General features: G+C 44.5%; 1 protein-coding gene across 1 annotated transcript in view; it reads left to right on the plus strand.

Annotated features, from left to right (window-relative positions):
* Nucleotides 1-22,121, plus strand: part of LOC135549802 (RNA-binding Raly-like protein) — an 84,153-nt gene that overhangs the window by 10,224 nt on the left and 51,808 nt on the right. Inside the window, exon 2 of the mRNA XM_064980113.1 lies at nucleotides 7,275-7,350. Within this exon, the coding sequence (XP_064836185.1) occupies nucleotides 7,275-7,350 (76 nt within the window). The remainder of the gene's footprint in view (nucleotides 1-7,274; nucleotides 7,351-22,121) is intronic.

The raw sequence follows: 22,121 nt of genomic DNA on the forward strand, positions 1-22,121 counted from the left end.
AAGAGAACAAAAGAGGAAAGGCCCACCCCACCACTGAAATGTCATGACTTACCTGGACCACCTATTGAGATGTGCCTTTTGTTTTGTAAACAGTGGCGTGTATAAAAAATTACCAAGAAAAAATAAATAAATAATGTATCTTTCATCTCTCTGTGTTTCATAATTTTCGTGTAGGCTATCTATCTGATTGTAACGGCGTTCTTCGTTTGTTGAATGAAAGTCGGACCGAAATGCAGCGTGTTGGTTACTCATGTTATTTAATGAAACAAATGAATCGCGGTACATGAAATAACTGATAAATACAAAAAACAACAAACGGACCGTGAAACCTATTACAGCCTGGTGAACACTACACAGAGACAGGAACAATCACCCATGAAATACAAAGTGAAACCCAGGCTACCTAAATACGGTTCCCAATCAGAGACAACGAGAATCACCTGACTCTGATTGAGAACCTCCTCAGGCAGCCAAACCTATACTAAACACACCCCTAATCAACCACAATCCCAATGCCTACAAAAACCCCAATACAACAACACAATAACATAAACCCATGTCACACCCTGGCCTGACCAACTAATTATCTAAAACACAAAATACTAAGACCAAGGCGTGACACTGATGCTGTCTGGTCCAAACAAATATGACATTGTTGCCCCCCCGTAGCATTGAAGGCAGGCATCTGGCCTCCCTTGACAAAAATAGTATACAAAATTTGCCAATCCGCATTGAGCTGTACTGAGTGAGCTTAACTGTGAATGGTCCTGGCGCACCAAAAAAAAAAAAAGTGTCAAGGGAAGCCAGCTTGGATTTGGCATCCCTCCTTTCAAATCCCATTGAAATTAATTGACAGAAAAACTTTAATTGTTGCATCTTGTTGTGTTGTTGTCTTCCGGTGGCTAGCTAGCCAGCTAGCTAAAATTGTCCCTTTCCTAAATTAGCCATGGATAGAGATAGGGATTTGTGCCCCTGGGCTGAGAGAATGGAAATTCAATATTCAATATGAAATTCAATATGTAGCTAGATGTAGAAGGCTAAAGTTAACTAGCTAACATTGTCCATAAATGGAAGTTAGGCTAGCAAGCAAGCATTTTAGCCAGGTAGCCTAGGACAACAACAAATAAAAGCATGTACTGTATGACAGTCATAGACCGTTTCGTCAACATGAAAGAGAGGAGGATAGCATTGGCGTTTCTCTAGAAGTAGGGTGAGTCAACATGTTTCTCTACTTGCACAAACGCGCACACACACACACAACCACAGAAATCAGAACCATGGACAGCCACATCATATTTAGCTTATGTTGATTGGACATAATTCTTTTTGGTATCTTTTTGTTGTCACTGTATTAGACTAAGCAGAGGTTATTTGATGATGTTGAAATGTTGAAGTTGAAATGGTGCTAGAATAGTGGAGGCAATTCCTGTTTTTCTTGCGACCTGTGATAGCTCTCAATGGTTCTAAATCAGTCATTGTTTAGTGGCACGAAAATATCAGAAACATTAACTTGCTTGACCATGCTGTAGCTCTGTTACTGTACATGCAATATGCTTTGTGGACTTCACTGGACAGAGGTTGCTATCCGGTTTTGTGAAAAAAGAAAGGTGTGGTTGAATTTATTCTGCCACTGTGTCTTCTTATTGTCTCGGCCTTTAGGCCTATATATCACAGTCGCAAGGCATATTAATTAACAGGTTATGGGGGTAGAGAGGGGCTTGGCTTCCCTAGTTATTTTACTCAGGCACTGCTACGGGTTGTAATCAGGTGATAAATGAGGTGAAAAGCAGACTGGAGTGCCACTTTAAAACATGGTTTTCCTTGTTTAGGCTAATAGCTATGGCTTCTATCTGAGCACATGGCATGTGGTAATTGTCTGTAATTCACACCTCCCGTGTCGATGGAGATTATTAGCACAATACTCCCCCAAACATCCCTTTGTTCAATGAGCAATTTGAAGCCTTTTGCACTTAAGTCGGCAATGTCATTTTTGGTGGAAAACTGTAACACTTTTTTTAACCCAGCGTGAACTGGCAGGAATTCACCATTTGTTGATGCAATTTTCCGACTTGGCAGCGGAACGTACCCAGATAGTGCTCCCACTGATTAGCAGCTCTTGATGAGTGACAGTTGGTCTTGCTTGGACGGGGGCGCACGCAGTGTGGTCTGCTGTAGATGGGTCAGGAGTGGGGAAGACTTTTGCTGCATTTACACAGGTAGCCCAATTCTGATCCCCCCCCCTAATTGCTCTCTGGACAAATCAGATCAGCTCTGAAAAAGATCTGATATGAGAATATCTGATGTGATTGGTCAAAAGACCAATTAGCAGAAAAAAATATCAGAACTGCCTGTGTAAGCACAGCCTTTTTGGTATTATTGAGATGGATGAGGAGTGGGTAAGATGGTTTTGTTGTCTGTAGATTGCTCAGGGGTGGAGAATATGGTTTGGTAATCTGTTAATGGTTCAGGAGCTGGGAATATAATAATATATGCCATTTTAACATACACTTTTTTTCAAGGCAACTTACACTTACAAGTCTAGTTATGCGTGCATTCACCCATGCATTCGCCTGTCTCATTCCCCAAGCTCAGAGCCTGTCTCATTCCCCAAGCTCAGAGCCTGTCTAATTACCCCAGCTCAGAACCTGTTTCATTCACCCATCTCAGAGCCTGTCTCATTCCTCAAGCTCAGAGTCTGTCTCATTCCCCCAGATCAGAGCCTGTCTCATTCCCCAAGCTCAGAGCCTGTCTCATTCCCCAAGCTCAGAACCTGTCTCATTCCCCAAGCTCAGAGCCTGTCTAATTACCCCAGCTCAGAACCTGTTTCATTCACCCATCTCAGAGCCTGTCTCATTCCTCAAGCTCAGAGTCTGTCTCATTCCCCCAGATCAGAGCCTGTCTCATTCCCCAAGCTCAGAGCCTGTCTCATTCCCCCAGCTCATAGCCTGTCTCATTACCCCAGCTCAGAGCCTGTTTCATTCATCCATCTCATAGCCTGTCTCATTCCTCAAGCTCAGAGTCTGTCTCATTCCCCCAGATCAGAGCCTGTCTCATTCCCCAAGCTCAGAGCCTGTCTCATTACCCCAGCTCAGTCTGTCTCATTCCCCCAGATCAGAGTCTGTCTCATTCCCCCAGATCAGAGCCTGTCTCATTCCCCAAGCTCAGAGCCTGTCTCATTCCCCCAGCTCATAGCCTGTCTCATTACCCCAGCTCAGAGCCTGTTTCATTCATCCATCTCATAGCCTGTCTCATTCCTCAAGCTCAGAGTCTGTCTCATTCCCCCAGATCAGAGCCTGTCTCATTCCCCAAGCTCAGAGCCTGTCTCATTACTCCAGCTCAGTCTGTCTCATTACCCCAGCTCAGTCTGTCTCATTCCCTAAGCTCAGAACCTGTCTCATTACTCCAGCTCAGAGTCTGTCTCATTCCCCTAGCTCAGAGTCTGTCTCATTCCCCAAGCTCAGAACCTGTCTCATTCCCCAAGCTCATAACCTGTCTCATTCCCTAAGCTCAGAACCTGTCTCATTCCCCAAGCTCAGAACCTGTCTCATTCCCCCAGCTCATAGCCTGTCTCATTACCCCAGCTCAGAGCCTGTTTCATTCATCCATCTCATAGCCTGTCTCATTACTCCAGCTCAGAGTCTGTCTCATTCCCCAAGCTCAGAACCTGTCTCATTCCCCAAGCTCAGAACCTGTCTCATTCCCCAAGCTCAGAACCTGTCTCATTCCCCAAGCTCAGAACCTGTCTAATTCCCCCAGCTCATAGCCTGTCTCATTACCCCAGCTCAGAACCTGTCTCATTCCCTAAGCTCAGAACCTGTCTCATTCCCTAAACTCAGAACCTGTCTCATTCCCCAAGCTCAGAACCTGTCTCATTCCCCAAGCTCAGAACCTGTCTCATTCCCCCAGCTCATAGCCTGTCTCATTACCCCAGCTCAGAGCCTGTTTCATTCATCCATCTCATAGCCTGTCTCATTCCCCCAGCTCAGAGTCTGCCTCGTTCACCCATCTTCCCCATTTTGACTACTCTAGGTTTAACTATATGGAACCATGTGGCTTGGGAGCAGTCTTGCCCACTCAAAATGAGAACTTTGAAATTATCAAAAACCATACAGGAGTTTTCTGTAGTGCAGAGTTATGGCGAGATGAGACATTGAGAGTTGCAACATGTGAAATTGAATGAAAATGTAGCAACATACTGGTGGCTATTTGAACTTATACAACCAGGTTCATGAGGGTGATGGGTTTCCTCTAGTCTCCATGTTGGTCTACTGTACTTCAAACCATCTACTCACCAATGGTCAGGTTGCTAACGAGTCGAAAAGTCTCTGAAACAGCAAAACAAAAGAACACATCAACAAAAAAGTCTAAATTATTGGCACGCTAATCATGTTCTGTCCCCTGCAGACATTGAAAGCTTTGTAGTTATGTTTTTTTAGCATTGAGAGGCATCCTGCTTTGTGTTGAAATGGAGAAGGCAGCAGGGAAATGTAATTGCCTTGAGTTGTAGTGTGTTTACCAAACAGCACATCCCTCCCTCCTGAGGCCAGTCCCCTGTAGAGCAGGATGCATGTGGGGGGGGGTCTCTCTCTCTCTCAGCTCAGCTCAGCTCAGTAAACATAACAAGAGGGGGGACAGTATTCCCCCAACTGTGTTGTAGTCACTACAGAAGCCTGTAGGTTTAACGTGTGTGTAGTGATGCAGCTAACCTGCGATATCATCTCAATGCTACTAATGACTTATTCTAAATTCGTTTTGATAGGGTATACAGTGCCTTGCAAAAGTATTCATCCCCCTTGGCATTTTTCCTATTTTGTTGTATTACAACCTGTCATTTAAATTGATTTTTATTTGGATTTCATGTAATGGACATACACAAAATAGTCTAAATTGGTTAAGTGAAATTAATATTTTTTTTCATACAATTTTTTTTTTTTTTAAATATAACAGAAAAGTGGTGTGTGCATATGTATTCACCCCCTTTGCTATGAAGCCCCTAAATATGATCTGGTGCAAAGCTCCACAGCGGAAATTGGAATGTCTGTCCACAGGACCACTTTAAGCTGTACATTCCACAGAGCTGGGCTTTACGGAAGAGTGGCCAGAAAAAAAGCCATTGCTTAAAGAAAAAAATAAGCAAACACGTTTGGTGTTCGCCAAAAGGTATGTAGGAGACACCCCAAACATATGGAAGAAGGTACTCTGGACAGATGAGACTACAATTTTTTCGGTCATCAAGGAAAACACTATGTCTGGCGCAAACCCAACAATTCTCATCACCCCGAGAACACCATCCCCACAGTGAAGCATGGTGGTGGCAGCATCATGCTGTGCGGATGTTTTTCATCGGCAGTGACTGGGAAACTTGTCAGAATTGAAGGGATGATGGGACAGATGTTCACCTTCCAACAGGACAATGACCCTAAACATACTGCTAAAGCAACACTCGAGTGGTTTAAGGGGTACATTTAAATGTCTTGGAATGGCTTAGTCAATGCCCAGACCTCAATCCAATTGAGAATCTGTGGTATGACTTAAAGCTTGCTGTACACCAGCGGAACCCATCCAACTTGAAGGAGCTGGCTTGATGTGGCTTGATGTCCCAATGGCTAGATGTGCCAAGCTTATAGAGACATACCCCAAGAGACTTGCTGCTGTAATTTCTGAAAAATGTGGCTCTACAAAGTATTGGCTTTGGGGGGGGTGAATAGATGCTCAAGTTTTATTTTTTTTGTCTTATTTCCTGTTTTGTTCACAATAAAAAACATTGAGCATCTTCAAAGTGGTAGGCATGTTGTGTAAATCAATTGATACAACCCCCCTCCCCCAAATCCATTTTAATTCCAGTTTGAAAGGCAATAAAATATGAAAAATGACAAGGGGGTGAATACTTTTGCAAGCCACTGTAGCTGTGGGCTTGGGGGTTGGTTTCAAATGCTCTTCTAAATGTCTCTTCAGAAGACATGAAATTGTTAGAAATGACATTCACCAAGGCATATTCCTACCAGCAGTGTGTATACTTTACTTGTTTGTGCATACTGTATCTGTCTGTAGGTGGTTGTTGACCCATGTGTGCCACTGGACGTGGACAGGAGGCAGCGGACGGCGGGGTGCGTTGTCAAAACTCTGCAGACTGAGAGCCCATACATTTCCCTGTGACAGACGGAGGGCAATTAGGCAGCACAGCTCCGCTTATCAGGCATGCTGTCACTGTGGGATGCTAGGCTGGCCATGGGCCTGAGCTCCAGAGTACTGCCACTCTGCCAGCCTGACCCACCCTGCCAACCCCAGCAGGGAGAGCCCGAGGCGGGCCATGCGCTGGAGGAGACCTAGCTCACACCCAGACCGTGGAGGACAGGCAAATTAGCTTGGTCAGGATATAAAAAGGGGAGGGCAAACCTACACAAAGGCACACACATACAGCATATGTTTTACTATCCTTGTACTTTCATTTAAAATCCTTACCCCAAACCTAAACCTAACTCCTAACCCTAAACCTAACCCCTAACCGTAATTCTAACCCTAATTGTAATCCTAACCCTAAATCTAAAATAGCCTGTGTCCTCATGGGGACCTGAGAATTTTCCTTGTTTTGCTATCCTTGTGGGGATTTTACAGTACCCACAAGGATAATAATACAAGCCCACCACACACACAAAGATGCACACTCCCCCATTACATCTCTCTCTCTGCAGCCGGCTCAGTCACGCTCTAGTCCCCTCTCCCATCTGTCCATGTTAGAATGGCCTCTCTTCCATGAACCACCATCCCCTCTCACACGCCATGCAAGGAGAGGTGCTCTGGCATGTGCAATAATCAAGATGGCTCCGGTATAATTGAGCCGTGGGGACGGTGTGTGAATGTTGTGTGTGTGTGTGTGAATGTAATTATGTGAATGTGTGTGTGTGTGTGTGTGTGTGTGTGTGCGTGCGCAAATATGTGTGCAAGTCGGAATGACCAGTGCCATGTGTCTCAACGCCAGTGAGCTAATGTGCTGTGACAAGAGTCTCTTGATGTACAGACGTGTGTTTCTGATGCTGGTTGGTGCCAACAGAGACACAGTTAGTGTCAGTGTGTAGCTAAACAGCCTGGGTGACAGTATGTTTCTGCCAACCACTGTCGTTTTCATGCCACATGACGACAACAACAAAAGTAAAAACAGAAAAGATATGGTTGGTTAAAGCAGAAACAGCCTGGTATTCATAGTGCTGAAGCGAGTTATGCCATACTGTGCCATGCCTTTTCACACCTGACTATGTTTGTGTTGTTCTTAACAGACATTAGCATGAGTGGAGAGCTGAAGTCCAGCCGTTCCAGGACCAGCAGCAAGAGACCCAGCAGCAATCCATACGGGTGAGTCTCATATCAGTTTATACACTTTCACATCACTTTAAACTGCTAACCTGCGTGTCACACACACACACACACTCTTCTCTCTGTTATGTGTGCCCTACAGCAGCACCCCTGTTGCCGTGGCAAATATCCCACCTCGTGATGGGTTGTGGGTAATGAAATAAGGTTGTTGCTGGGTGTGTTTGCCCCTGCTGAGAAATGGGGATAAACCAGAGAAACACACGCATGAACACACACACACACACACATACACACACACACACACACACACACACACACACACACACACACACACACACACACACACACACACACACTATATATATATATATATATATATATATATATATATATATATATATATTTTTTTTTTTTTTTATACTACACTGCTCAAAAAAATTAAGGGAACACTTAAACAACACAATGTAACTTCAAGTCAATCACACTTCTGTGAAATCAAACTGTCCAATTAGGAAGCAACACTGATTGACAATAAATTTCACATGCTGTTGTGCAAATGGAATAGACAACAGGTGGAAATTATAGGCAATTAGCAAGACACCCCCAATAAAGGAGTGGTTCTGCAGGTGGGGACCACAGACCACTTCTCCGTTCCTATGCTTCCTGGCTGATGTTTTGGTCACTTTTGAATGCTGGCGGTGCTTTCACTCTAGAGGTAGCATGAGACGGCGTCTACAACCCACACAAGTGGCTCAGGTAGTGCAGCTCATCCAGGATGGCACATCGATGCGAGCTGTAGCAAGAAGGTTTGCTGTGTCTGTCAGCGTAGTGTCCAGAGTATGGAGGCGCTACCAGGAGACAGGCCAGTACATCAGGAGACGTGGAGGAGGCCGTAGGAGGGCAACAACCCAGCAGCAGGACCGCTACCTCCGCCTTTGTGCAAGGAGGAGCAGGAGGAGCACTGCCAGAGCCCTGCAAAATGACCTCCAGCAGGCCACAAATGTGCATGTGTCTGCTCAAACGGTCAGGAACAGACTCCATGAGGGTGGTATGAGGGCCCGACATCCACAGGTGGGGGTTGTGCTTACAGCCCAATATCGTGCAGGACGTTTGGCATTTGCCAGAGAACACCAAGATTGGCAAATTCGCACTGGCGCCCTGTGCTCTTCACAGATGAAAGCAGGTTCACACTGAGCACATGTGACAGACGTGACAGTCTGGAGACGCCGTGGAGAACGTTCTGCTGCCTGCAACATCCTCCAGCATAACGGGTTTGGCGGTGGGTCCGTCATGGTGTGGGGTGGCCTTTCTTTGGGAGGCCGCACAGCCCTCCATGTGCTCGCCAGAGGTAGCCTGACTGCCATTAGGTACCGAGATGAGATCCTCAGACCCCTTGTGAGACCATATGCTGGTGCAGTTGGCCCATTGATGCTATGGACTGGCCCGCCCGTTCCCCAGACCTGAATCCAATTGAGCACATCTGGGACATCATGTCTCGCTCCATCCACCAACGCCACGTTGCACCACAGACTGTCCAGGAGTTGGCAGATGCTTTAGTCCAGGTCTGGGAGGAGATCCCTCAGGAGACCATCCGCCACCTCATCAGGAGCATGCCCAGGCGTTGTAGGGAGGTCATACAGGCACGTGGAGGCCACGCACACTACTGAGCCTCATTTTGACTTGTTTTAAGGACATTACATCAAAGTTGAATCAGCCTGTAGTGTGGTTTTCCACTTTAATTTTGAGTGTGACTCCAAATCCAGACCTCCATGGGTGGATAAATTTGATTTACATTGATCATTTTTGTGTGATTTTGTTGTCAGCACATTCAACTATGTAAAGAAAAAAGTATTTAATAACAATATTTCATTCATTCAGATCTAGGATGTGTTATTTTAGTGTTCCCTTTATTTTTTTGAGCAGTGTATATAATCATTTATACCATGGCATTGTTGAATACTCGTTTCTGATTGGCTTGAAGGACATTCTAGAGCGTCCATTATTTCCATATAAAGCACAGTATATTTGCACGGTAGAATTCAATGGCTTTAGTTCAATCTTATATGTTCTATATTTGAGTTGCATTTGAAAGCAAAAGTCGCATTGAAAACATTATTGGCATTGTTAATTTCGATTTTCCTAATAGCAAGCTCGAACTGATGGTTTTGTTGTAGCAGAATTTGGGGTGAGCTGTTGTAACTTCTCAAGGAACATTTTCTGTTTTGAACTGTGATGTTATGCCTTGCGTAGACTCCTGTTATGTCGACACCCTAACACAAGGCCATTGTGTTCTGGAACTGTTGCTCTTAGAAAAGATCTGTTGCGTAAACAGTATGATTGTATTATGACCTCTCACTATATAAGGGGCATGAAACCATGTATACTTTGAGTTGTTCCCTGTGGAATCAGAGATAGATCTCCCATGCAGCTACTTGATTGAAGATATTTCTGTTATACAATTAAATGGGCTCTGCCTTAAATCTTTGGATCAAATTTTCTACAACAGTTTAGTTAGCTAAACTAGCAAGTCTGTTTGGTTGGTTACCAAGGCAACTACTGTAGCTATCTAGTAAACTTGCTACCTACTGCAGTGGAGGTTGAACACATTTCTACCTGCAAATTAACACATCTTTAGCAGCAAATGTGTTAAACTATAGTCATGGTATAAAAGGGATCATCAATGTGGGACTCTATGCTAAGGTGACCAGATTTCTGAAATTAAAACCGGGGACATTTCCAGTTCGGCGGTCAATATATAATTAAAATATCCAATGTTATTTTCTATGAAATAAAAAAGGGGGACAATTCCGGTTTCATGTATTTAGTCTAACAGGCACACTGTGATAGAGAAAACAACTATACTACAGAAACACTACAGACAAGACAGAACAGTCAGATCTGAACAGCCATTCAGTGGTCCTGTAGTCTGGGTAGAATAAGAGCAGAAGAGAACATGAGCAAAATTGAAAAAAACAGACAATAGTATATGTGAAATACTTAACAACATAGTAAAGAAATAAGATGATGATGAGGTTGGTAACTACATAATATACTTATTCAAACCTAATCTGTATATTTCTCAGAAGAATGTATCTTCTTCAGGATTACTCTGTCGTTGGCCAGCTTCTCCATGAACTCCTGGCAGGGGAGGTTGAAGTTTGTCTTCACAATAAGCACGGCCTTGATGGTAGGAACAGTGAACCTATTTCTTGCTGCTGTCCATATATCATTCATTTGGGAGAACACTCTCTCGACTGGTGCATTACTTCCAGGTAAACACATGACAACAGACGCTAATCTAGCCAGGTTAGTGTGTGAGATGTCGTTCTCTTTGAAGTGAGTAACCACCGTGCACCATCTCTGACTAAGCAGTGTCTCAGATGTTTTCCATTCTTCAAGCGATCCCCCCTTTAGGAACTCTTGTAGGCCAGTAACCTCGTCAAACAATGCATCCTCATTGATGGTTACATTGGGGCATTTTCCCTGCAGTGTGCCTGCTGCTGTCTGGATCTCTTCACGCTGAGGTTGCCTTTTTAAAAGGAGACCATGTAAATATTTTAGATTATCTGTGTGCTTTCCCCATGCTTGCAAGTAGTTCACAGCCGTAGTGAAGAATTATTGGGATGTTTTGAGAAAGCTCTCTATAGACATTGCTCCATTTCCCTCTAGCTCTCTCAGAAGTCCTCTGACTAAAACTGGAATGAAGTTGTCATCATGTCTTGCAGTCGTCATCACGTTTTGCAGTCAATTTTGCCTCAATGTTTCTCAGAATTGCAGCTGACTCCACAGCACACAGCAGTCCTGGCATTCAAGCGGCAGGGTAGCTTAGTGGTTAGAGCGTTGGACTAGTAACCGGAAGGTTGCAAGTTCAAACCCCGAGCTGACAAGGTACAAATCTGTTGTTCTGCCCCTGAACAGGCAGTTAACCCACTGTTCCTAGGCCGTCCTTGAAAATAAGAATTTGTTCTTAACTGACTTGCCTAGTAAAATTTAAAAAATGTAAAAAGCATCTTGATCGTGTCACTGAATACAGTCAAGTTTCCATGGACAAAGGCCAGCCAAAGTTCAGTCAGTGGATCTTCAAACATTGTTCACAGGGCATTTACCTTCAGAAATAAAAAAGGATTTCAATGGCACATAGATTTTCAGCACTCTTTCTAGAGCAGGGAGCATGGACAGCCAGTGAATATAGTTGTGTCCTAAAATGTTATGGTACTCCTGGCCAACAAACTCACAAAAGCTCTTCAGTCTTTCTACTCTGACGGTGAAAATATGAAATATCCAAGCTCTTTGTGAGCTGGTACTCAACATCAAGGGGAATCATATCCAAAGCTGTTCTGGCCGTGTTATGAATGATGTGGGCAGGACAACCTAAGCCAATCACCTCCCGCTGCAGAGCATTTTTAACTTTGGTATGGACATTGACCATCCCCAGCCTATTCAGTCCTCCAAAGTTGGTATTTGTGTTGTCGGCAGAGAATGCCACGACTTTGTTTTGCAGGTTACATTTTTGGATGACCACCAGAACCTCAGCTGCAATCTCCTCTGCTGTTTCTCCTTTCAATTCAACAAAATCAAGCAGTTTTGTTTCCACAGATGTGTTGCCACCATATATCTTACAATATCTGACTACTACTGGCAGCAGCTTTACATGTCCATGATTGGACGCATCAATGGACAGGGACACAAATTCAACCTGGTCTAGGGCGTTTTACCAAAGTAGTTGCCCATGGTGGTAACACGTTACTCACTATGGCTTCACATTTTGTCCTAACACATGTAAACTTCGGCTCATAAAGCTTTTGTGTCAGTTGTGCTGTGCAGTCCATAGATCTGTAACTATGATTGTGTCGCATAGAGGTATGCAAAGACACACTCCTGCACACCCAAATCATATTTTTCTTGAAGAATGTGGTGACAGAGGGCATACCAACATGGGCAATCAGAGAGGCTTTATGCTTTTTGGTCTGTTGATGTTCTACCACTGCCGTTCTTCCCCCGCTGCCAATTGAAAAAGAGGAATTACAAAGGGTGCAGTTAACCATTCTATTGTCTTGACCTGAGCGTATAAATGGAAATTCTCTCATCATGTTGTCATTAAAATGGCATTTCCGTTTCTTGGAAAGAGCCATTGTACCTCCTCTGTCTGCTCTTTTTCACTCTCCTTGTGTCACTCTTCTTACTCTCTTTTTCTTCAATCTTTCTCCTCTTTTCTTCACTCGTCTTCCTGCTCTTTCTTCCTTTCCTTCTCTTTACCTTTCCACCTCACTCTTCCACATTATCCTCGCTTCACTCTTTTTACTCCCTTAAATTTTCCTTCTCCTTCCTCTCCAATCTTTAAAAATAAATAGTACACTATTAGATCAAATACTTTGGATTCCCATTTGCTTGTCTCATTTTTGTATTTTATTTCAAAAACATTGTTTGGAATAATACATTGGCAGGCTCTGTAATCATATATTTACCTTCCCTCCTCTATCTCTTTCACTCTTCTTCCTATCCAGTCTTCCTCCTCTCCACTCTCACAGAAAACATTATGCTAATGTTATCCATTAAAATTTCTACATATATTTTCACACTACTTATAATGCCAAACCATTAAAATTGTAATCTACAAATAAGTATTATCAGAATTGTGCATTAATTTAATATAATCATATTTTCAAAATAGCCCGTCCACTGCATGTTTACATGTGAACGATTTTTAACCTAGCTACCATGACAGTAGCTGGCTAACCTAGCTAGATAACTTAGTCGACATAGCTAATGTTAGCTAGCATAACCTATGCCTTATAAAGCAGATCATCTATCTAAATAATAAATTGTGACATTATAACATCATTAGCTAGTATCTCAAACAATTGGCTTGAAAATAGGTTTGTGGTGATGTTATAGATTCACTTGATACTTGCTAGCTTCTGGAAAAGTTTTCCACAGCAGTTTTCTCTAAAACTAGCGCGAGCAAGTAGTTAGTAGAAGAAGAGTGAATGAAGCTGATATAGGGAGCAGCCCCCTCTGCTGGACAAAACAAGCACAACGCGATTGAGATGTCAACCGGTAGGCTCTGCTGCCCGATCTTTCTTGCCATGTAAAATATTATTTCACTTTACAGTCTGTTTTTAACGCACAGTTAAAAATGGGGACATTTCCGGGGACAGCTCCAGCTGGGGACAGGCCACCAAAAACGGGGACTGTCCCCGGGGAACGGGGACGTCTGGTCATCCTCCTCTATGCGTTCTCTGGAAAATAATGCAACTCTGTGGAAGGTCAGTTCCACTCCGCTAACACTTTGTGGAGCACACCTTCCACGTCATTCATTATTTTCCATAGAACGCATAGCCCCTCATTGATTATCCCTTACATACTGTATGTTCTATCTGGGCTGTCTTAGTCAATGTTTTAATCAATCTGTTGATAAAGTGCATGCATGTGATTGGATCTGATTATTGTTAACTGTTAGCCATTGGATAGGCAGCCCTGCAGCTACACCAGAGTTATTGTAACTGTGCTGAGATAGCTGGAGGAATATATGTCATATCAGGACAGCAACACTATACATTCATGGTCAAATATATTTCCATGCTTTACAATGGAGTGAAATGGAGCAGAATGTTTTGTTTTCTCTTTTTAAAACTGTGTGGTATGTGACCCTAGAGGTTACTATGGTGATGCCAGTATTCCCTGTCCATCCCGGGGAGCTCCAGGATCACCCCAAGGACGGGAATCACCCTGGTGTATTGTATGTGGTTATAGCAGGAATGTTCCGCCCACACCCTGCCCTTCAAGTGCCTTTAATCTGCATCACACCTCCCTCTTTCTGCTCTCTACCACACCCTCTCTGTCTGACCAGCCCTGTCCCCTAACCCCTAACCCTAGATTCAAGTCCACATCTCAGGTCAACCCTAGCTTCAACCACCACTCTAACCGTAACCCTAGCTTCATGTCCACATCCTGGTACAACTGTAACCCTCAACCTGCTGTTCCCTCATACCAATGGAACCCCTTTTCTTTCCACGCCCACCCCCTCCCACCCTACCCCAGTCTCCTCCCCCTGCACCTGTCACCCTCACCTCTCTCCGACAGAGTGGTCTCCACTGATGTAGGACATGTAACACACACCTGAGATCATAGACATGGCTTTGAACACAGTTCAAAAACACTCCAGTGATGGAATGTAGAAGAGAGTAAGATAACAGAGAGACACCTGACATTCAAGCAGGCAGCATTCCCACCATGACATAGCTCATACATGTAGTCCAGTGTGACTTCAAATAGACATCAAACACCAAGCAGAAATAGACACACCTGGCAGTTCAGATAAGTAGCAATGGCCTTCAAACACCTAGCAACACACCTGACCACACACATCACGTCATATTATAGCTTCTCTCTCTCTCTCTCTCTCTCTCTCTCTCTCTCTTCTCTCTCTCTCCCTCTCTTCTCTCTCTGGCACGCTCTCTCTCTCTCTGTCTCTCTCTCTCTCTCTCTCTCTTCTCTCTCTTCTCTCTCCGGGTCTCTCTGGCTCTCGCTCTCGTCTCTCTCTCTCTCTCTCTCTCTCTCTTCTCTCTCTGGCACTCTCTGGCCCTCTCTGGCTCTCTCTCTCATCTGTCTCACTGAAGACGGTGCTCTTGGATGACCCTGACAGTGGATGGGTTTTGTCATCATTTGTTTCCTCCAGGGCTGCAGGCGGTGACAGGGGCTGTGTGGCTCTGCGTGGCCCAGCTGTGGGATGAGGAATGGGGGCACAGTTTCACACTGTTTGGGGCAGAGATACAGCTGCTGTTCGCTCCAGTGCACCGCTACAAAAGCTCACGTTACTGTTTGTCCTGTACACAGAGACTCAGGTGCTATGAAAAGCCAACCGTCTCTCTCACACTCTACACACATACGCATGTACAGACACCCACACACACCCACACACACACACACACACACACACACACACACACACACACACACACACACACACACACACACACACACACACACACACACACACACACACACACACACACACACACACACACACACGTCACACATGCACGCACATTCCCATGGCACACAAAGCTGGAAGTTTGAGGCAGCGCAGGGAGCATGTAAGCAGTAAATTATTGTATGAGCAAACAGCTCTTCTCTCTAATTGTGCTTTTATGGAACAGCAGATGATTTAGTTAGTGAGTTTATAAAGGCTGAGGAATGTGGGGAGTATAATAAGACATCTCTGTAGTTCAGAGCCCTGAATCACTAGGATGAAACAACTGCCCAGGGGAATGAAGACTAACTACACTCCTTCCGTTTTGCATAAAGCCACAAATGTTGCTTATTACCTCTCCCTACTAAAAATTCACAAAATGAGCACATTGCATTTGCCATTCTAACATGTTCCATGGCATGTAAAATTACTTGATAATCTGTTTCCAATACATTTGTAACATATTTAGGAAACAAAAATGTTCCAAACTATAGCTTTTCATGTGTTTGGAAAAGCAAAGATGAGTGGAATCAGTTTGTATTACAATCACATTTGTTATTGTGTAATTATTGTATATGCTATACGTTTTAACATGGACATTTACAGTAATAATTCCCTGCCTTTTCATCGGAGGGAGTCACTGCAACTCTAAACCCTCAACACTCATCAGCACTGTTCTGTGGCCATGTAAGCATTCACTTGTAAATATAAAGGTCCAGCTTGGACCCTGGAAATACACCGGCCATTACTGTCTGCTCCATTTTCCCTCAGTGGGGAGAATGAGATGAGGCAGGAGAGGAGGGTCTGACTGAACACAGGGCAGTGTGTGCTAGGCATCTGGTCTTGTGTATTTTCACTCTGCTCTCCCTCCATGCACTCCATTCCTCTAATGTGGCATCATCTGTTTTCATTACTGGGGGGGGGGGGGGGGTCTGGCGATTGGATGGGGAGTAATAATAGATCAGATCCATCTGTCACAGGATCAGAAATGGAAAGGGGGTCAGGGGGTGGGCACAAGGGTGGAATAGGGGCATGAACTATCTGCAGCTGCTGGGGCCGATGGCACGCACCACACTTCACTTCCCTATTAGACTGGCTGGTTAGGGCCAGAGCCAGAACCCAAACCAGCCACCGGGGCACGGGGTTGGAGGATACCTTGGAGGATTAGCGAGTGTGTTATTTGGGGATGAGGGTGGTCACTCTTGGCAAAAAAAAGTGCTGTAGAGGGGGCAGAGGAGGGTAGGGGTGTGGTGGGTATAATATAATATCTAGTGTGGTATTTGGGAGGTGAGGGTGGTCACTCCCGGAATGAGAGAGAATAAAACCTTTAGTGTAATGAGGTGTCACATAGCGTTGGGTCCTGTTACTGTTCAGCTCAGGCCGGGCGTCCAGGTTACAGTCTGATTAATAAAGTGGTGACAGGATCTTATAGAGGCACCCAGGTGTAGAGGCTCCATCTCGCTGCAGGGACTCTGGCTGCATGGGCAACCCAGCCAAGGGCACACGCACTGGGCTACGGCTCATGACCTCAGCCCCCTTCCCTGGTGGTCCACAAGCAAGGGGTATAAGGTTAGTCTCTGGGATAAGTTGGCTCACTTCTTCTCTCCCTGTGCTTGTCTAGATAAAGTATGGTCCTGACTGCTAACAGGGTCAGGTCAATAGGTAAATGAGGCCTCTGTGAGGTCAGACAAGTAAACCATAAAAGGTGACCCAAACATTGTACACTCCTCTTCTCAAACACTCGTCTTCCTCCTCCTCTGTTCCATAAATGTAGCCTTCCTGCTGTACAGTGTTCCACATCCTTAGGCTGAGTGTAAAGGTCAGTGCTATCTACAGTAACAGGCTCAGTCAGTGTTATGGGCTCCAGAGCTGGTGTGGAGATAAGGTCAGGGTCCAGATAGAGATAAGGTCAGGGTCTAGTTAGAGATAAGGTCATGGTCTAGATAGAGATAAGGTCATGGTCTAGATAGAGATAAGGTCAGGGTCAAGTTAGAGATAAGGTCAGGGTCTAGTTAGAGATAAGGTCAGGGTCAAGTTAGAGATAAGGTCAGGGTCAAGTTAGAGATAAGGTCAGGGTCTAGTTGGAGATAAGGTCAGGGTCTAGTTGGAGATAAGGTCAGGGTCAAGTTAGAAATAAGGTCAGGGTCAAGTTAGAGATAAGGTCAGGGTCAAGTTAGAGATAAGGTCAGGGTCTAGCTGAAGATGAGGTCAGGTTCTAGTTGGAGATAAGGTCAGGGTCTAGTTGGAGATAAGGTCAGTGTCTAGATAGAGATAAGGTCAGGGTCTAGATAGAGATAAGGTCAGGGTCTATTTGGAGATAAGGCCAGGGTCTTGATAGAGATAAGGTCAGAGTCTAGTTGAAGATAAGGTCAGGGTCTAGTTGGAGATAAGGTCAGGGTCTAGTTGGAGATAAGGTCAGGGACGAGATAGAGATACGGTCAGGGTCTAGTTGGAGATAAGGTCAGGGTCTAGTTGGAGATAAGGTCAGGGTCTAGTTAGAGATAAGGTCTAGTTAGAGACAATGTCAGGGTCAAGTTTGAGATAAGGTCAGGGTCTAGTTAAAGACAATGTCAGGGTCTAGTTGGAGATAAGCTCAGGCTCTAGTTGGGCATAAGGTCAGGGTCTAGTTGGAGATAAGGTCTAGTTAGAGACAATGTCAGGGTCAAGTTTGAGATAAGGTCAGGGTCTAGTTAAAGACAATGTCAGGGTCTAGTTGGAGATAAGGTCAGGCTCTAGTTGGGCATAAGGTCAGGGTCTAGTCAGAGGTAAGGTCTAGTAAGAGACAATGTCAGGGTCTAGTTGGAGATAAGGTCAGGGTCTAGTTGGAATTAAGGTAATGGTCTATTTAGAGATAAGGTCAAGTTAGAGACAATGTCAGGGTCTAGTTGGAGATACGGTCAGGATCGAGTTGGAGATAAGGTCAGGGTCTAGTTGGAGATAAGGTCAGGGTCTAGTTGGAGATAAGGTCAGGGTCTAGTTAGAGATAAGGTCTAGTTAGAGACAATGTCAGGGTCAAGTTTGAGATAAGGTCAGGGTCTAGTTAAAGACAATGTCAGGGTCTAGTTGGACATAAGGTCAGGGTCTAGTTAGAGGTAAGGTCTAGTAAGAGACAATGTCAGGGTCTAGTCGGAGATACGGTCAGGGTCGAGTTGGAGATAAGGTCAGGGTCTAGTTAGAGATAAGGTCAGGGTCTAGTTAGAGATAAGGTCAGGGTCTAGTTGGAGATAAGGTCAGGGTCTAGTTAGAGATAAGGTCTAGTTAGAGACAATGTCAGGGTCAAGTTTGAGATAAGGTCAGGGTCTAGTTAAAGACAATGTCAGGGTCTAGTTGGAGATAAGGTCAGGCTCTAGTTGGGCATAAGGTCAGGGTCTAGTTGGAGATAAGGTCTAGTTAGAGACAATGTCAGGGTCAAGTTTGAGATAAGGTCAGGGTCTAGTTAAAGACAATGTCAGGGTCTAGTTGGAGATAAGGTCAGGCTCTAGTTGGGCATAAGGTCAGGGTCTAGTCAGAGACAATGTCAGGGTCTAGTTGGAGATAAGGTCAGGGTCTAGTTGGAATTAAGGTAATGGTCTATTTAGAGATAAGGTCAAGTTAGAGACAATGTCAGGGTCTAGTTGGAGATACGGTCAGGATCGAGTTGGAGATAAGGTCAGGGTCTAGTTGGAGATAAGGTCAGGGTCTAGTTGGAGATAAGGTCAGGGTCTAGTTAGAGATAAGGTCTAGTTAGAGACAATGTCAGGGTCAAGTTTGAGATAAGGTCAGGGTCTAGTTAAAGACAATGTCAGGGTCTAGTTGGACATAAGGTCAGGGTCTAGTTAGAGGTAAGGTCTAGTAAGAGACAATGTCAGGGTCTAGTCGGAGATACGGTCAGGGTCGAGTTGGAGATAAGGTCAGGGTCTAGTTAGAGATAAGGTCAGGGTCTAGTTAGAGATAAGATCGGGGTGTAGTTTGATATAAGGTCAGGGTCTCAATAGAGATAAGGTCAGGGTCTAGTTGGAGATAAGGTCAGGGTCTATTTGGAGATAAGGTCATGGTCTAGTTAGAGATGAGGTCTAGTTATAGACAATGTCAGGGTCTAGTTGGAGATAAGGTCCAGTTAGAGATAAGGTCAGGGTCTAGTAAGAGATAAGCTCAGGGTCTAGATAGAGATAAGGTCAGGGTCTAGTTAGAGATAAGGTCAGGGTCTAGTTAGAGATAAGGTCCAGTTAGAGATAATGTCAGGGTCTAGTTGGAGATACGGTCAGGATCGAGTTGGAGATAAGGTCAGGGTCTAGTTGGAGATAAGGTCAGGGTCTAGTTGGAGATAAGGTCAGGGTCTAGTTAGAGGTAAGGTCTAGTAAGAGACAATGTCAGGGTCTAGTCGGAGATACGGTCAGGGTCGAGTTGGAGATAAGGTCAGGGTCTAGTTAGAGATAAGGTCAGGGTCTAGTTAGAGATAAGGTCAGGGTCTAGTTGGAGATAAGGTCAGGGTCTAGTTAGAGATAAGGTCTAGTTAGAGACAATGTCAGGGTCAAGTTTGAGATAAGGTCAGGGTCTAGTTAAAGACAATGTCAGGGTCTAGTTGGAGATAAGGTCAGGCTCTAGTTGGGCATAAGGTCAGGGTCTAGTTGGAGATAAGGTCTAGTTAGAGACAATGTCAGGGTCAAGTTTGAGATAAGGTCAGGGTCTAGTTAAAGACAATGTCAGGGTCTAGTTGGAGATAAGGTCAGGCTCTAGTTGGGCATAAGGTCAGGGTCTAGTCAGAGACAATGTCAGGGTCTAGTTGGAGATAAGGTCAGGGTCTAGTTGGAATTAAGGTAATGGTCTATTTAGAGATAAGGTCAAGTTAGAGACAATGTCAGGGTCTAGTTGGAGATACGGTCAGGATCGAGTTGGAGATAAGGTCAGGGTCTAGTTGGAGATAAGGTCAGGGTCTAGTTGGAGATAAGGTCAGGGTCTAGTTAGAGATAAGGTCTAGTTAGAGACAATGTCAGGGTCAAGTTTGAGATAAGGTCAGGGTCTAGTTAAAGACAATGTCAGGGTCTAGTTGGACATAAGGTCAGGGTCTAGTTAGAGGTAAGGTCTAGTAAGAGACAATGTCAGGGTCTAGTCGGAGATACGGTCAGGGTCGAGTTGGAGATAAGGTCAGGGTCTAGTTAGAGATAAGGTCAGGGTCTAGTTAGAGATAAGATCGGGGTGTAGTTTGATATAAGGTCAGGGTCTCAATAGAGATAAGGTCAGGGTCTAGTTGGAGATAAGGTCAGGGTCTATTTGGAGATAAGGTCATGGTCTAGTTAGAGATGAGGTCTAGTTATAGACAATGTCAGGGTCTAGTTGGAGATAAGGTCCAGTTAGAGATAAGGTCAGGGTCTAGTAAGAGATAAGCTCAGGGTCTAGATAGAGATAAGGTCAGGGTCTAGTTAGAGATAAGGTCAGGGTCTAGTTAGAGATAAGGTCCAGTTAGAGATAATGTCAGGGTCAAGTTAGAGATAAGGTCAGGGTCTAGTAAGAGATAAGGTCAGGGTCTAGTTGGAGATAAGGTCAGGGTCTAGTTGGAGATAAGGTCAGGGTCTAGATAGAGATAAGGTCAGGGTCTAGATAGAGATACAGTCAGGGTCTAGTTGGAGACAAGGTCAGGGTCTAAATAAGAGGTACGGTCAGAGTCTAGTTAGAGATACGGTCAGGGTCTAGTTAGAGATAAGGTCTCGTTAGAGACAATGTTAGGGTCTAGTTGGAGATAAGGTCAGGGTCTAGTTAAAGACAATGTCAGTGTCTATTTGGAGATAAGGTCAGGGTTTAGTTGGACATAAGGTCAGGGTCTATTTGGAGATAAGGTCAGGGTCTAGTTGGAAATAAGGTCATGGTCTATTTAGAGATAAGGTCAGGGTCAAGTTAGAGATAAGGTCAGGGTCTAGTTGGAGATAAGGTCAGGGTCTAGTTGGAGATAAGGTCAGGGTCAAGTTAGAAATAAGGTCAGGGTCAAGTTAGAGATAAGGTCAGGGTCTAGCTGAAGATGAGGTCAGGTTCTAGTTGGAGATAAGGTCAGGGTCTAGTTGGAGATAAGGTCAGTGTCTAGATAGAGATAAGGTCAGGGTCCAGATAGAGATAAGGTCAGGGTCTAGTTAGAGATAAGGTCATGGTCTAGATAGAGATAAGGTCATGGTCTAGATAGAGATAAGGTCAGGGTCAAGTTAGAGAAAAGGTCAGGGTCTAGTTAGAGATAAGGTCAGGGTCAAGTTAGAGATAAGGTCAGGGTCAAGTTAGAGATAAGGTCAGGGTCTAGTTGGAGATAAGGTCAGGGTCTAGTTGGAGATAAGGTCAGGGTCAAGTTAGAAATAAGGTCAGGGTCAAGTTAGAGATAAGGTCAGGGTCAAGTTAGAGATAAGGTCAGGGTCTAGCTGAAGATGAGGTCAGTTTCTAGTTGGAGATAAGGTCAGGGTCTAGTTGGAGATAAGGTCAGTGTCTAGATAGAGATAAGGTCAGGGTCTAGATAGAGATAAGGTCAGGGTCTATTTGGAGATAAGGCCAGGGTCTTGATAGAGATAAGGTCAGAGTCTAGTTGAAGATAAGGTCAGGGTCTAGTTGGAGATAAGGTCAGGGTCTAGTTGGAGATAAGGTCAGGGACGAGATAGAGATACGGTCAGGGTCTAGTTGGAGATAAGGTCAGGGTCTAGTTGGAGATAAGGTCAGGGTCTAGTTAGAGATAAGGTCTAGTTAGAGACAATGTCAGGGTCAAGTTTGAGATAAGGTCAGGGTCTAGTTAAAGACAATGTCAGGGTCTAGTTGGAGATAAGGTCAGGCTCTAGTTGGGCATAAGGTCAGGGTCTAGTTGGAGATAAGGTCTAGTTAGAGACAATGT

This window comes from Oncorhynchus masou, chromosome 1, assembly GCF_036934945.1.
Source record: "Oncorhynchus masou masou isolate Uvic2021 chromosome 1, UVic_Omas_1.1, whole genome shotgun sequence".
NCBI classification, from domain to species: Eukaryota; Metazoa; Chordata; class Actinopteri; order Salmoniformes; family Salmonidae; genus Oncorhynchus; species Oncorhynchus masou.